The sequence below is a fragment of the Oxyura jamaicensis genome, chromosome 8, assembly GCF_011077185.1.
Source record: "Oxyura jamaicensis isolate SHBP4307 breed ruddy duck chromosome 8, BPBGC_Ojam_1.0, whole genome shotgun sequence".
Classification (NCBI taxonomy): Eukaryota; Metazoa; Chordata; class Aves; order Anseriformes; family Anatidae; genus Oxyura; species Oxyura jamaicensis.
The window spans coordinates 21,678,878-21,694,147 of record NC_048900.1 but is presented as its reverse complement, the minus strand read 5'-3'; the positions used below and the strand labels follow the sequence as shown (position 1 = coordinate 21,694,147).

Genomic DNA, 15,270 nt, shown 5'->3' with positions numbered 1-15,270 from the left:
CTTGTCACGCTTTATGATTTAGAGTTTCCTTTCCTTTCCCATTAAACGCCACCTTCCCATCACCGCCTCGCGCCAGCCGTCCTCCGCGCCTGGCTCGCGGTTTCAGTTTCGCTCTGATATTGGCCCAACTTCTTTGATGGGCTCCTCGGAGCGCTAATTGCTTCTGTTCATTTAAACCTGTTCACTAATTTGCAGTGGCCCTTTATTAAGTTGGATGCGGCCCAAATTACGCCATAAATTACGCTCGCGAGGGGAGCGGGTGTCGCGGGGGATAAATGGGCTGGCTCTTCCCTGCGCCCTCCTTCCCTGCGCACCACCGGGGAGCGCAGGATCCGGCCCGATGCTGTGCGGGTGCTCCCTCTGACAGGTCCCAGCCCACCTGGGGACCTCTCTGGTTCTTCCCCCATTTCCCTTCCCCCTGTAATATTTATTGCTTGGTTGCAAAGAAGATCCCAGCCAAGCTGGGGCAGGGCCGGATCCGTCTTCCTCTGCACTCTCCGCAGCCGCGTGGAGCCCCTTGCCATGGCACACGTGCACACACTGGTGCAGGCACTCTCCCTCCTCTCCTACCACCTGGTGACGTAACTCTGCTTCTAGCCCTCCGTTTGATTCCTTTCCTCACCTTTTAATGACCGGGGAATTCATTAATAATTGAAATAAACACGCTCTTTTCCAAGGCTGCTGAGTTTTATTAAGGCAGGGGCAGGGATCTGCCAACCCTTGGCTGCAGCCATTTCCTAAATAACTGCTAGCAGTTAAAATGCAATTATTATTACTTTATTTTATTTTTTTTAAAAAAGAGGACTTTGCTGTGCTGGGGAAAGCAGCAGGAGCTGAAGGCAGCCAAGGGGCAGCGTGCATGCACACTGCAGTCCTGCTCCATCACAGGATTTTTCCTGCCTGTGGCAGCATCCCATGTAGCCAGGATGGGACAAGGCTGAGGGTACCGAGGCTCTTGCTGTTTTGCTCTGCTCACAGGTGTACCTCCATCTCCTCTGGCACCCCAGGCTGGAGGTGCCGTGGGTGGCTGCTTACCTGATGTTCAGCTGGGTCAGCTTCTCCAGCTCCTGCTCCATGTGCTCCTGCAGCTCCCCAGGGCGAAGGAGGACCTGGCAGATGGGGCAGATGGGAGCCTGGCTGTCAAACAACGTTGCTTTCTTTTTGCCTGCAGGGAAGGAGAAGAGGGGGGAAAGCTTTAGCCCCTGTGCCACCTCAGTCCTGGGGAGGTGGCCGAAAGCAGCATCACCTGCACCCTGCTCTGAGCCCCGTCCCCCAGCAGTTTGGTTTGGGTACAGCGGTTTTACGACAGATTTTCTCATCACTCCTGCTCCTGAGCAGCAGGCACAGAGGGGGTCTGGTGGAGTCTAGAAACCAGGGAGATTTTTTTTCTGGTACATCCCATTTCTCCTCCTTTCTCATGCTCCTTGTGGCAGGGACTAGCCCCATCCTGCAGACAGGCACAAGAGCATCCCAGTGACACAGTGTGGGGGGAAACAGCCCCATTTCTGGGGTGTCCCTCCATAACCCCAGCTTTCCTCTTTTCCAGAGCAGACAACACGGCTCAGAGACGGATGTCACAGTGTTTCTCTCTGTTCCTTTTAACTAAACAGCAAATTAAGAAGAGCCATCTTAATGCTCCTCGTCGCCCCTGGAGCCAGGTGGTCAGGACCCCAAAGGGCAGAGCCGTTCGCCCCTGGACGTGGGTGCTGCTGTTCCCCTCCTCATCCCCAAACACCACCCTTCCACATCCCCAGCCCCGCCAGCTTTCCCTGCTCCGAAGCCCATTTCCTGCAGCTCAGAAACTTTATTGCCCCCTCTGTAAGGAACGTACAGTGCCTATTTAACCTAAAATACAACTCTAAAGCAAACAGTGAAGTTTCAATAAAAGGGGAAAAAAGCCCAGGGGTGCCCGGGCCCCTCTCTCCCGGCTGTATTAGCAGCTCTGCTCATGAGAGGGCGTGCGGAGCCCGGCTCAGATGGCTGCGGCGGGGAGGAACATGCTTTATAGCCGCCTGTTGTCATCCAACGCCAACCCTCCTGCTGGATTATTTATTTATGTATTAGACATGGATCAAATTGGTTAAATCCGAGCGAGAGGCAGTAATGCACAATAAAGCAGCCAGTGCTGGATACGAGGGGGCTACGTGCGGCGTGGCCTTCCAATCAGAAGCCAAAAGGTGCCATTTTATGGCTCCTAACGATGGCAGAGCCCAGTTAAATGCATCCCCATGAAAGGAATAGACCTTCTCCAGGTATAAAGCATCGGTGTGGGCAGCTTTACTGGGGCCCTGCTGCTCGCTGTGTAAGTGCCTGGTGCAAGCATTAACGAGAGGAAGGGTCTGAAGGAAGCTGGAGTCACCTTGGCCCATCGCTGCCTTCCAGCAGGACACAGCACACGTGCCTGGCGGAGCGGGGCTGCCACCAGGACATGGCCTGCCCTCTTCTTCAGCCTCCTAACAGAAGAGGAGGGAAACTGAGGCACGGAGCAGCGCTATGGGGCTTCCCCTGCCTTGCCAGTATCTCCATCCACCGGGAAATCTCCCACATGCAGAGCCGGTGGAGAGCCCAGACTGGGCTTGAGTTGCTCCCAACAGCGCCTTGAGGAGCCCTGGGCACATCCCTCGGGTCCTTGTCCCCCCAACCCAATCCTCCCACAGCACATGGGAGGAAGAGAAGTGCTGCCACGATGCTGGGAGCGCCTCTCTCTCTCCTCCTGCCCTCATCTTTAATAATGCCCAGAAACCAAGGCCAAAGAAGCAGCTCCTGCTGACCCTTGCGGGAAAGGTCGGCATTTCAGTAATTCCACCTTCCTGCTGGAGCCTTTCCACTTTTGTGTAGCGGGGGCCTGAAATAGCCCAGGAGCGTCCCCGACCACCTGCTATTTATAACCCCAACTTCGCAGCAAAACAATGGAGCTGTCTGAGTCTCCTTCCCAAAATAAACAGGCAGCCTTTGAGCGGACGGGAAATCCTGCTGGATCCCCGCTGCGGGGCGTGCAGATGGACGGGGGAGCGGGCTGCCCTCCGCCCTCCTGCCTCGGCCACTGCCGTGGGACCCGCCAGCCCCCAGCTGCTACCCTCAGCCTGGGACGGGGACACTCACGGAGGGTGACCCGGAGGCTGGGGGGTGTTTGCCGGGGGGTGATGGATGACCCTGGACCGTGGTGGCAGTGGTGGGATGGGCAGCACTGGGCGTGCAGCTGGGGTCCCACCTGGGGACCAGGTGCTGGTCTCCCTGCTTGCTCCTTGTGGGTTGTTGGTTGGCACGCAGAGCTGAATTTGGGTTTCAACATCTGGGGCAACTGGGAGGGATCTCAGGCCATGGCACGGAGCCTTGCTGCCTTCCACGGCCATTCCCAACCCCAGCCCAGCAGGAGGGAGGAGCAGCAGTGGCCTTCTGCACCACCTACACCAATGACATCGCGACGACTCCGTGTCGGGGAAGGAGGTGATGGCTGTCACCCTGCATCTGCTCAGAAGGTGCTGTGACAGCAGGGCAAGATCCCCTGGCCCCAGCGAGTGTGGGGGGCTGTGGCTCAGGCTACAGAAAGGGCTTCAAGAGGGGCTGGAGAGCAGGGCCCCCACCACGCCGCCAATCCCCTGATGTACAGCCTGAAAGCGGGAGGCGGAGGAGCCCCGGCTCCTGGCCCAGGGGGCTGACAGCCACGCTCTGGCAGGCGCTGAGCTGACAGTGACAGGCAGAGGGGAGGGGACGGTCTTGGTGCCAGCAGGACACCTACGCCAGCCTCCCCAGCACTTCCAGGCTCCCTGCGTGTCTCCCTCCAGGGGGACCACATCTGCAGCGTGCCCAGGGGCCCCATGCTCACCACGCTGCCGCGTCCCACGGCACCCAGCTCCGTGCCATGCGGTGCTGGGTGGCAGGGAGGGAGAGGACGGCAATCTCCAGTATTTGGGAATCTCCAGTATTTGGGGTTTTATCTCCTCTCTGGAGCTGGGGAACCCTGGTATTCAGGGAGAGCAGAGGATGCTGTGTGTGGCTGGACCAGAGGGCGTTTGGCCAGGGTGAAACACGGGGTCTGGATCCCCGAGCAAGCTGGCCCCATGCCTGCACCAGCAGCAAGTGCTCCCCGTCCTGCCCTGTGCCAAACCTGCTCCTGGGAGACCCTGAATGGCTCTTTTCAGGCTTTTGTTTTTTTGGCAGCTGTGTTTTTGTTTTCCTTGCCCCTCTCTCTCTCGCCGCCGCTCGGCTCCAGTGTTTACCCTCCTCGTCTCTGCCGCGCTCCCCCCCGCCGACCCCCCGCTCGCCAGTGCCAGAGAGATGAAAAGGCAGAGCCGTGGTGCTCCCGCTGTTTGCATGGTCTCCCGGGCTCCGCGGAAATGTTGAACTCCAAGTGTTGAAACTGAATATTTCCTGCTCCGGCAGCCGAGCGCCCGATGCGCAGACGCACCCCTGCACGGAGGAATTTGTCCACGGGCCCCGTCAGAGGGCGTCTGCAAACAGATCCCAGCCCAGGTGGGGAAGGAACGACCCCGAACCCTCCCGATCCTGCTGGGGATGGAGGGACAGATCCTGGCCTCAGCCACGCCAACGTGAATGAATCCAGTGTAATTCCACTGGGTCCTGAGCCAGCCTGATCCACCCCAAAGCGCTGCTCACAGAACCTGGCCACAACAAAGATGGGAAAAGCTGTTCTGGAGAATTTCAGTGGAAAAAAGGGACCCAGCCCACCAACGGCCCCAGCAGCATGTGATGGACACGGACCTCCATCGCCACGTAGCACAAAAGCTCCCAAGTCACTCTGCATGAACAAAGTTTACAAGGCACGAGGACTTGCCCTGCCCAGGAGCCCAGCAAGTTGCCAAGTTAATGGAATAAATTGTTTATAATTACATTTGTTGCTCGGCTCTGCTGAGGGCTCACAGCACAACCAGCATGGCTCGCCGGGTGCCACCGTGGGTGGCACGTGTGGGTGGTGGCAGGTGGGAAATGCTCACGGGGACATGTTCCCTGCTGAGGATCTGCTTCATCTTTCCTAAGGGCCCTTTGCTGGGCAGACTCCAGGGCATCCACCCAGGTCTCAGAGCATCTTCTCCCCGCTCTGTCCTTCCTCACGGCCATTAGACACTCTCCCTTTCTTCGCCTTGCCTGGGAGGACCAGCACTGCTCTCCCAACTCCTAATTTTCCAGCATCTCAAACTGTTTTCCACTTGTCTGAGTCCAGAAACCCCCCGTTCTCCGAGATGCCTCCCTCCATTTCATCCTCCCATTTTCTCTCTCTCCCTCTTAAACACTCCATCATTTAACACCCATCACAGCCGGTTGATCTGAAACCCTCCTGAATAGCAATGACCCCGTGCCGGGGCCCCGCGCGCCGCTCCCGGGGCCGTGCTGGAGCCGGGTGGGTGGTAATGGAAGTGCTGACACCGGCTCCTTGACAGCACCGCCGCTGCCAGTGCCTGTAATAATCCCTCCTGGCTCCCCCTCGGCTCGGCTTCTGCGGCGATTATTTTCCATTCGGTGATGGGCCTGCTGTTATTTGTGTACTGATAGCAGATATCTCGCGTGACAAGCTTCCTTTCCTTCCAGCTCAAAAAACAATAATTCAAAGAAAGCCCCATATTAGCTTGGAAATAGCCAAGAGCTTGCTCCCCTCCCCACGAGCCCGCACAGCAGCCGAGGAGGCTGGCATGGCACAGCCCCGACAGTAAGTGGTAGGGAAGGGGCTTCCATGGCCAGGGGAGGAAGGCAATGGGCGATGAAGGTGGAGGTGGCTCTGGGCAGCACAGAGCTCCTGTCCCCGAAGCGGCAGAGCTGCTTTGAAGGACTGCTGGCTATGGTTGGGGCCAAAAAGTATCCAGATCTTTGTGGAATCACTCTGTGTTGAGCAGATCTGCAGTTCTCTGGAGCAGGTGCATTTTGGAGGGCTGTGCATGCAGGAAGGGAGATGGGTTTCCTCAAGAGTGTTTTTTTTTTTCAAGCTAAGGTTTTGGAGGAGTCACCTCTCCGTGCCACCATGCAGCACCAGCAGAAGCTGGGCAGGTGTTTGTTTGACAGTGCCCAGGCCAGCACATGGAACTTGGCCACCCCTGCCTTGAATCCAAGCTCAGGAGTTTTTATGTCTGTGGTCTGGGAGGGCAGATGGGCAGAGGGACCTCTGTGACTCCATGAGCAAACCAGGCTGCAGCAAAGAGCCAAACTCAGCCCCTGCGTCCCTGCAAAGAGCCCGATCCCCGGTAAGCTGCTGGGCTGCCAAGCAGCTTAGCAAATACACCTGCTTCTCCCGAGGCTAAAAAAATATATATGGTGGGATCCAAGGCAGGAAAGCTTGCTAAAATATTGACTTCCTTCCAAAGAAAAGAGTTGCTCTCGCATCTGCCTCTCCGGGTGCGAAGTTGCGCAGCGCGGCTGCCTGGTGTCCCCTGGGGACCAGCTCCGTGTGACCCCTGGGGCCCTGGGGGACACTGCAGGGGATGCTCCTTGGAAGGGAGCCACGGCCCTGTCCCACTCTGGCACCGCGTTTCTGGTGGGCTGCTGGGAGCCCTCCCAAAGCCCAGGACCCCAGGGCCCCCTCCCCGAGCCACCTCCCCGGCCGGGCTCTCCGTCCGCAGAGATCGCGGCTGCCCACCGCGGGGTGGAGGAAGATGGATTGAGCTGGGCAATAATTTAAGAAACTGAGCGAGTCTGTACATCCAATCACTTTACAAATCAGGGGAAAAGGAGAGAGGAGGAAAGGAAGGGGGGGGGGGGGGGGAAGTGAAAAGGCCGCGCAGGGAAATGCATCACAATTACTGTCTCAGCTCTAATGAGGAGCCTGTCATGAGGCTGTCATCCTGCGGAAAGCCACCTACTCAGAAAGATTCAATAAAAAAGTAGCAGAGAGATAAAAAAGAGATATATTTCAGCCCTTGCTAATATTCTTTTCATTTGTCCCAGCACAAAATAAGATACTGCACTTAACCGGCTCGGTTAAAATGAAAAGCGGGGGGGGTGGGGGGGCGGGAAGGGAGCAGCATTGATCAATACCACTAAAAGCCGGGAGACACGGTGATGGAGTGCAATTTTTTTGTCTGTGCTGAAGCATAGCAGAGGCCCGGGCGGGGTAATTTATGATTCGCACGCATGCTGGCTAACTAGAGGCTGACAAGACAATGAATCCCCGATGAGAGGAGCGCAGGCCGGGAAGGGAGACGGTGACAGGGTCCTGGGAGGGTGAGAGGAAGAGGAGGGCTGGGGCCCCGCCGCTTCAGAATGGTCCAGGTGCTTGCAGAACAAGGTGCTCTGGGGCTGTGCATCCAGGAATGGCAGCTTGTAGACATCCACCTGGCCTTTGAACCCGTTTTTGTCCCTTGCCCAAGCAGCCCACTGAGCTGGGGCAGCTGCTGGCTCTGTGGGACAGGTTGGAGAGGAGGAGATGCTCAGCTGCGTCGCCAAAGTGTGCCTGGATACTCGGTGCTCTGCGTCAGCTCCTGGGATGGAAAGACCTGGAGCAAAGCACCTTCTGGCTGCCAAAAAGTGACGACAGTGGGAACCGGAGAAGGTGGGAGTTTCACAGGAACATCTCAGTGTCTGGCTGGGAGCCCACAGGAGAGTTGGGTCTGCTGCCCCGGGCACTGCGTGGGGCCTGCTCCATGCTCCGATTGCTTCCTACGTACCCCAAACCAGGGTGCAGAGGTGAGGGGGAGCAGCAGCCCCGCACCGGGGCTGGGGAGCACTGGAGGGGCTCCTCCGGGTACCCTCAGGTCCCACGCACCCTGTGCAGAGCACACCTACATCCTCCTGCTCCTCCCCATCCCCGGTGGAGCAGCTCCCATGCCCTTGATGTGGGGACAACCCATTCGGTTGGGGCTGCACCGAACTGCGCTCGCAATTTGAACGACCGATGGGGCAGAGCCTTTCCCTGCCTCCCACCCGCTCCCTCCCCCCCCAGCTTCCAGCTCCTCTCCTCCCTCGGGGGTGTGTGGGGCACATATCGAAAACACAGATATTGAACTGTCAAAACTATTTCCTACAAGAAAATAGATTCATCAGCTTGCAGCACGCAGGGTCATTGCCACATTTTCCCCTCGCGCCAGCACCTGCACATGCCGGCGCATACCCAATGCCTCTTCGCAGCACCGGCACTTTAGCTTGTAGCTCAGGGCCCTTAAGTGACTTTGAGAAATGGATAATCGATTATAATTCCACGGGCCTCTCTGCAGATTTATCCAGAGAATGTATAAAAGCCAGGGCTTGGGAGAAGCGGGTCCTTCTGGCCAACACGTCAATTGCCTGCACTCTCCGTGCCCAGCTCGGAAAATCGCATCCCGAGCACGACTCTGTTTAATCCATCAGTACACAATCAATGCACTCTGTAATCAACTCTTGATCACTTAATTTTACACATGTTGGCTGAATCCCTTTGTTTAATCACTAGATCAGGCCGCCTTGTTGCGCTGCCCCCTCCCAGCTTAGCCCCCCCTGACCCCCAGCCCTCCCCGCTAGCTCCGCCGCCCGGAGCCTTCGTTTCACCTTGAGGAAGAGCTTGGCAAATTGAGAGAGCCACGAGGCAGCCAGGGAAGGGCCGAATGGAAAACAGAGAGAGCAGAAAAATAACTCCAGAGAGAAAGAAAATATTTTCCCTCCTCTCTCCTCCTAGAGCTTGTCCCGGCCATTTCCAGCAGATGAAAGAAATCGCCGCTGGGATTTAAAAGAGAGCCAGATGTCCTGGCTCCGAGGGGGCAGCAGGTCGGGGTGCCACACACCAGCACCCATCACACGGCTCCCATCCAGCCCCTCCAGCACCCTCCCCACCCCGTCATTACTGTGACTGTTCCAGCAGCCGAGGCCATTACGAGCAGCGGTTCTTGATCTTTCCCTCCCAGAGGCATCCTTGGGAGCATCGCTCCCATCTCGCCGGGGCTCATCTTCCTTTTTATGGCAAGAGCGCGACCCTCGGGTTGCGGATGCATGTAAGGCAGCTATTTGGTGCTTCAGCATGATTTATCTTGCCAGCCTGATGCCACCTCACCCTTCACACCCGCTCTGCTGGCACGCCAGGGTCGGCGGCCGGGGGACACTCATGGGTGGGGGTGGCTGATGGCACGACATTGAAACGCGCTGGGATTTTATGTGTGTTCGTCTCATCCTGATGGCGAATAACCCTTTCCAGGAAGAGTCTGTCACTTTTTAAGAAGCCAAGGGCTCAGAGATGGGTTGTCCCCATACTTGCAATTCAGATGTGGACGGCTTTGACCGGCCATGCACTGCGCTCCCCGTACCCGAGCACTCTCCTCCACAGCCCACAGCTCCGGATGAAACCCTCCTTTTAAAAGAGGCTTTGATGCTGCCTCTAATTTGGCACGTGGAACGACTGCTGCTCACGCTTGCTTGCAGGAATAAATGATGGGATATGCTTGAACAAGAGGGATCTGTGAGCGCAATTGCCAGGGGAGCGTGCAAATGTTAGCTTTGCTCAGGAAAAGCGCACAAAACTGCATGTTGACACCGAGAGGCCAGTTGTAGGACAAAGCCGGCGCGTATGTTTAAAGAGAATTCCAGTTGCTATCCTATAGCAAATAGTCTTCAAAGAGCCCCTGGAGCTCTCGGCTTCTCAGCATGGAAAGAGGAGTTTGTACAAGATGAAACACAAATAAATAGTTTACCATATAAAAGATATCCAAGGCAAAGAGTGAGATGCAAGTTTTAGATCTCACATTAGCCAGCTGTGGTTTTATTGGTCCCCAAGTAAAAGCTGTAAATAAAATACAAACCTAACCTGCATATTGTCAAACTACATTTAAAAAAAAAATGCTTAATTGCACTCAAGAGCACCGAGGGGCGAATTGGTGCGCGGTGCATCACAAGGCAGCCTGCAGAGCTGTTAGTAAAGTGTAAATCCAAGAGCTGGACAAGTGGAGCTCTTTACCTTGGGATCTGCTGACAGGCACAGACTGCTCGGCCTCACTAATGTAGCTCACTCCTGCTCCCAAAACTTCTGGTGAAGGCTTAGTGAGAACAGACAGCAGCACAGAGAGCTGTCTCTGCTCACGCTGACATCGGTGGCAGGGAGGAAGGGGGGTGGGATGCTGGGACCCCTTTTCCTTGCTGCCAGGCTCCTCTCTGGTGGCAGGGAGCAGCCAGCCCCCCGTGTAGGTGAGCACAGCCCTGGTGACAAGGACTGAAGAGACCAGCAGGGACTGGTGGGTGAGCAGAGCATCATCTCCTGTCCTGACTGCTGAGGGCAGGGCTCCCCTCTGCACCAGGCTCTGACCCCCCTGTGGAGTTCTCAGCTCTTTTCATCTACTTTTCCTTTCCACCGTGTTCCTTCTTTAAACCCTGATCTATGCAGACAAGTGGCCAACTCCACAACCACCCCCCTGGCTCTGTTTGAGGGACTGCTCGTGCCAGCAGAGCCACTCCTGGGATCTGCCGTGGGCTCCAGCTGACCCCAGAGCCCCATCCACAAGGCTCATTCCTGCTGTCCCCAGGTCTCTCCTCCTTCAGGGTGGCCTGTTTTTCACAGGCATGGGCACAGCCACACCAGGTCACTCTGTCCCCACAGCCCCTGGCCATGGGATCAAGGGATCATCCCACCAGGGGTCTTCTCCACCCACATGCCAATGCAGGCAATGACAGTGTCACATCCCTCCCGCTGTTTTCAGGTGGAGGGAGGGAAATAAGGGGGGAAAAAAAACAACCTGCCAAGGACTAATTAATATTTAATTTACTGCAAAATGTACTTATTATTCCCAAGTAATTGGCCGCCTGCACAGCTGTGACCACTAATGAATAGAGGGGGACAAGATGCAGGGACGGGAGGCGTGGGGCGGAGTACAGGGGTGGTGTTGTCTTTGATCAGACTGAACTGCCTGCCTTTAATGTGCGTAATAAGAAAACTTAAACAGCTTTTTTTTCTTCTTTTTTTTTTCCTTTTTTCCTTTTTTTTTTTTTTTTTTTTTAAGATCTGAAAACAGCCATGATGCCACTAATGGATCGCGCTTAGCTTATTGCACTGTAATCGCCCTATTATCGCTGCAACTTTAACGAGGGGGAAAAAGGACTTTGGAAGATGGCATTTGCAAATAGGTTGTTGAATAACGCTGCTGCTAAACACAGGGAAAACAGGCAAGCCCTGCTTATTGTGATTCCTCGCATAGATTGCCAATACCTGAGGCACTCAGCATCCCCGTCTCTATTGCTGCTTTTCGCTCCGTGATTGAACTATTGGCTCATTTAACTCTAAGGACGGGAAATATTTTTTTAGTTGCTAATAGAAGCGTGGCTCGGCTGTGGCCCAGGCGTGGGTTTCAGATCAGTTTTTCTTGATGGCTCATTCTGCGGAGGGAGTTAATTTCACCCTGGTGCAGAGTGCTTAAGTGGGATTTAAGTGGCGCGCGAGTCTTTTGCTGACCCCTCTGCACAAGGTGAAATCTACCCTGAGAGCCTGCCCTCCCCGGAGAGCGGTGCTCAGCACGCGGCAGGGACGCATCCTGACTCCTGTTCAGCTGCTGCCAGGATCTGGCACTTTGCGTTCACAGGCGCAGCTCCTGGGGAGGGGGACACCCTTGTCCCTGTGCCTCTGGGTGGCTCGGCTAAAGCAGAAGGGATAACATCCCTTCGCTGTGCCAAGGGGTGTGGAGGAGCATGGGGAACCAGCACCAGTCCTCTGCTGCTGCCTCCCACGATGTTGCTGTACCCATCCCCTTTCTCCAGGATGCCTTCCTCAACCCCAAGCACCCCTCACTCTCCTCCACCCCACACCCCATCCCTGACCCCGTTAAGCGCCTGGCAGTGGATGTTTACGATGGCACCAAGACCTCAGGCCGGGTTCCTCTCCTTGCTTTCCATGGGTGTGAATTTGAAGCGGCTCCACGGACTTGGACGGCGTGAAAGCCAGCTCGGCGCTTGGCTCCGCCGCGCCTCTCGGCATCCAAGCCCGCCGAGCGCTCGGCCGGGAGACGTGCCGTCACGGCCCCACGCCGCCGGCGGGGCTCACACCCCCTGGCTAACACAAACAGCCCGCCAGACGCTGTCCTGGGGGGCTGCGAGGTGGCAGGCGGCCACGGCACACACAAGGAGAGGGAACGGCCCCAGAGGGGGAGAATCGGGGCGAAGCATGAAAGCAAAGACAACAGCCAGTGCTCTCACCCGAGCGGCTGGAGGGGGTTCAAAGCAGCCCACGGGAAGGAGCAGGGGCAGCGGGGATTTGGCAGAGCTCAGCAGGGCCAGGAGGGATGGCCCGGAGCTGGGCAGTGGGTGCTGGAGCTGGGGACCATGGGGTTGAGCCAACCTCATCGTGCCCAGCCTGGCTGCACAGGCAGGAGATGCTGGCCAGGATTACAGGGCACCTCCCGCCCACCTTCCTTTCCCTTGGCTTAAAAATCCTCACTGTGAACCTGCTTTGAGTCTGGCTTGGAAATTTTCTTTGAAACGGGATGTTTTTCTTTTCTCTGAAATGTCCCATCGCTTGCTAATTTTAATAAGCGTCTGTTTTATAAAGGTGCAGCAAAATAAACTCCTGTCTGTCCGTGGCTCTGGAAATGGACAGAAAACAAACAAAAGCAAGCAGCAGTGGGACAGGGGCTGGGGGCGGCCAAGGGGCATGGGGCAGCCGGGATCTCCAGGCACCGCTGGAAAACCCACCCCCAAACCACATTTCTGCCTTGCTCCCTGCAGGCACAGCTCACAGGAGAAAAGCTGCCAGCAGACATTAAAGCAATTTTGGTCGGGCTCCTGGCATGCTGAGCTGGTGTTTGGATTTTCCCTTCTTGGTGCTGCCTCCTCGTTCCCTCCCCGGGCTCAGGAAAGAGCTGGCTGTCAACCCACTGACTTTTATTCTGTATGTTATTAAACACGACCGGAGAGGCGTTGGCTTTTTTGGTCCTACCTCAAGGCGGCACTCAGCCGGCCTCAGCATCTGCCAAAATAATAATTAGTATGCATTTGATTAGAGACCAATGAGCTTCGTAAACAGGAATCGCCACTGCCCGCTCCCTGGGCAGCTCTGCCCCTATTTCCCAAAAAATAGCTGCAAGGAAAGGTCTTGTGGCTATGGCATAAGACGGGGACATGTGGCATCTTACAGCCTGACTCTGCCAGAACCGCCTGTTTGATCTCACTCATTTCCCCATGTTTTGAGCCCTCGTTTCTCAAAAGAAGACAATAATCCCTTACCGTCCCCTCTTCTGGCTGCCTTCTCCCTTCAGACCTCAAGCTCGAAGGGCTCCTCCTTACCACCCTCTCCCATCCTCCCCAAATAAAAACCCAGCACAAGCAAATAAATAAATAAAATACACCGCCCGAGGGAATTTAAAAATCCGACCAGATAGGCACTATTGATGTAGAAATATAACCGCTGCTATTTCGGTGGCGGCTTCGTGGGCCCTAAACCTGAGCTGCAAAGGAGATTGTTGGGTTCGATCTGTCAAACTCTTAGGCTGGCAAGTTTGGGCAGCTTCACCGACTGTGTTTTATGGAACCTTTCAGGAACCCTCAATAAAAAATGTATTAGATTAGTAATTTGAGTCCCAAATGACCAATTTGAAACGATTGCTTTCTTATGATTTTTCTGAAAGTGCCTGTTTCATGAGAAATTGCTCGAAAAATCAGACGGGGTTTTTAGAGACAATTGTAACAGCACACACGAGGGCTGGGTGTGATGGGTTAGGGGGATGTTCGTTTAATTGACAAAGGAAAAAGAATCCCATTTCGTGTCTCCTCCTTCTTTCGGCGGCTTCAGTCTTACCACAAGAAGGGATAATTTTTAAGCACTCCTCTGGGAAGGAAGATGGGATATTCAGCCCCATATTTGGGATGGAAGATGGGCACAGGGCACGGGCTGGGCTGGGAGCCATGTGCTGGTGCCAGGCAGGTCCCATTACGGGCGGTTATCCCAATATCCCCCCCAGACTGGTTTTCCTCCCCCCAGGCTACAGGCTCTGAGCTGGCTACGTAGCTCTAAGCTGTGTTTTATTATTTTTATTACTAAAAATCCTAATGAAAACTGCCATTTACGCATGAGACGCATCAGATATAAGTGCAAAGCGACCTCCCGAGGTCCCTTTCAACCTAAATTATCCTCCGGCTCCCCAACTTTGCCATCATCTTCTTTGCTGCCTTCTGGTTTCTGCACTTTAAGGGCTCGCAGCACACATTCAAGCTTTCTGCCCTGCCCGCAGGGCTCGAAGCGTGCCGTTTCTATTTATTTAAATGAAAACCGAGATTCTTATATCACCGCTTGACTGCAGGGGCTGAAACTTTAGGAGAAAAAACCCTGAGAGCCTTGTGATAAACTTGTGAAAATTGGCAGTCCTGAGAACGAACCACCCCGGGATACCGCTACCTGGAAGGTATTAAGGAATTATGGTATACGGCCTCATCGAGGGTTAGTGTGGGCTGGGCTGGTCGGGAAACACACAGAATTTGCAGAAGAATGAGAAGCAGAACCTCCATTTCTCCTTCCTGCCATGTGTCCCCTCTTGTAAATCCTTCTTGTTTCCTGCCTCTTTCTTCTCTTGCTCCCATGCTCCCACGATGCCACCGATTTCCCCGTGTCCCACTCTGTTTTTGAAGGGAGACCTCATCCCCTCTCATAGGAAATACAGAAAAAGGAGGGGGGTTGCTGTCCCTTGGCCGCCAGCATCTCCAAACACTGTGTGCAGACCCATCCCTTCTGCCTTCTCCTCCTCCCCCTGTGAGAGCAAAAATCCCTACAAATACAGAGAAATGGTGCACGTTTTAATCAACATTAACCCTCAGGCAGCAGGATGGGATCCACTGTAGGACACCTCCCTGGGCGAGGTGATGCAGCAAGACTCCCAGCTCATCAACCTGATTGCTAATGAAAATGCAAACAACAACAACAAAACAGATCACTGAAATATCCGTACTCTGATTCTCCTTAATTGCTCCAACCAAAGCGATATGTTTAAACAGGCCATTCTTTAAGATGGGAAAACACAAAGTCAGTAGGTTTTGCATAAATGGCAATTTGCAAAACTGAAAAGGTGACATTTCTGACATGAACATTTAACAAAAAATTAATATTTTGTCTCTTTAATAAATGGGTATTTGCGAGAGAGAATCCATTATAAAGAGGGAGCTAACGCAAGGTTCTTGAAGCCATTTCCATCAATTGCTCTAAGATTTATATGTAAATATGTTAATGGCACTATTAATAATTTAATGGGGGCATGGCAAGCTGTGTTTACATAATAAATATGATTAAGTGTTTCCCTCGAATGAAGTTGCTGAAGTGTCACACTACCCCAGGTTATTACCAACGTGGCTTTGCGATGTTCGTCGCGCACCAGGAGGAAAAGCTCCCCATCC

The 15,270-nt window shown here is 54.7% G+C and overlaps 1 protein-coding gene across 5 annotated transcripts in view; it reads right to left on the bottom strand.

Annotated features, from left to right (window-relative positions):
- Positions 1–15,270, bottom strand: part of RNF220 (ring finger protein 220) — a 190,543-nt gene that overhangs the window by 76,330 nt on the left and 98,943 nt on the right. For all 5 annotated transcript variants that reach the window (XM_035333185.1, XM_035333180.1, XM_035333183.1 and 2 more), the window contains one exon: positions 1,036–1,165. In XM_035333185.1, the coding sequence (XP_035189076.1) occupies positions 1,036–1,165 (130 nt within the window). The remainder of the gene's footprint in view (positions 1–1,035; positions 1,166–15,270) is intronic.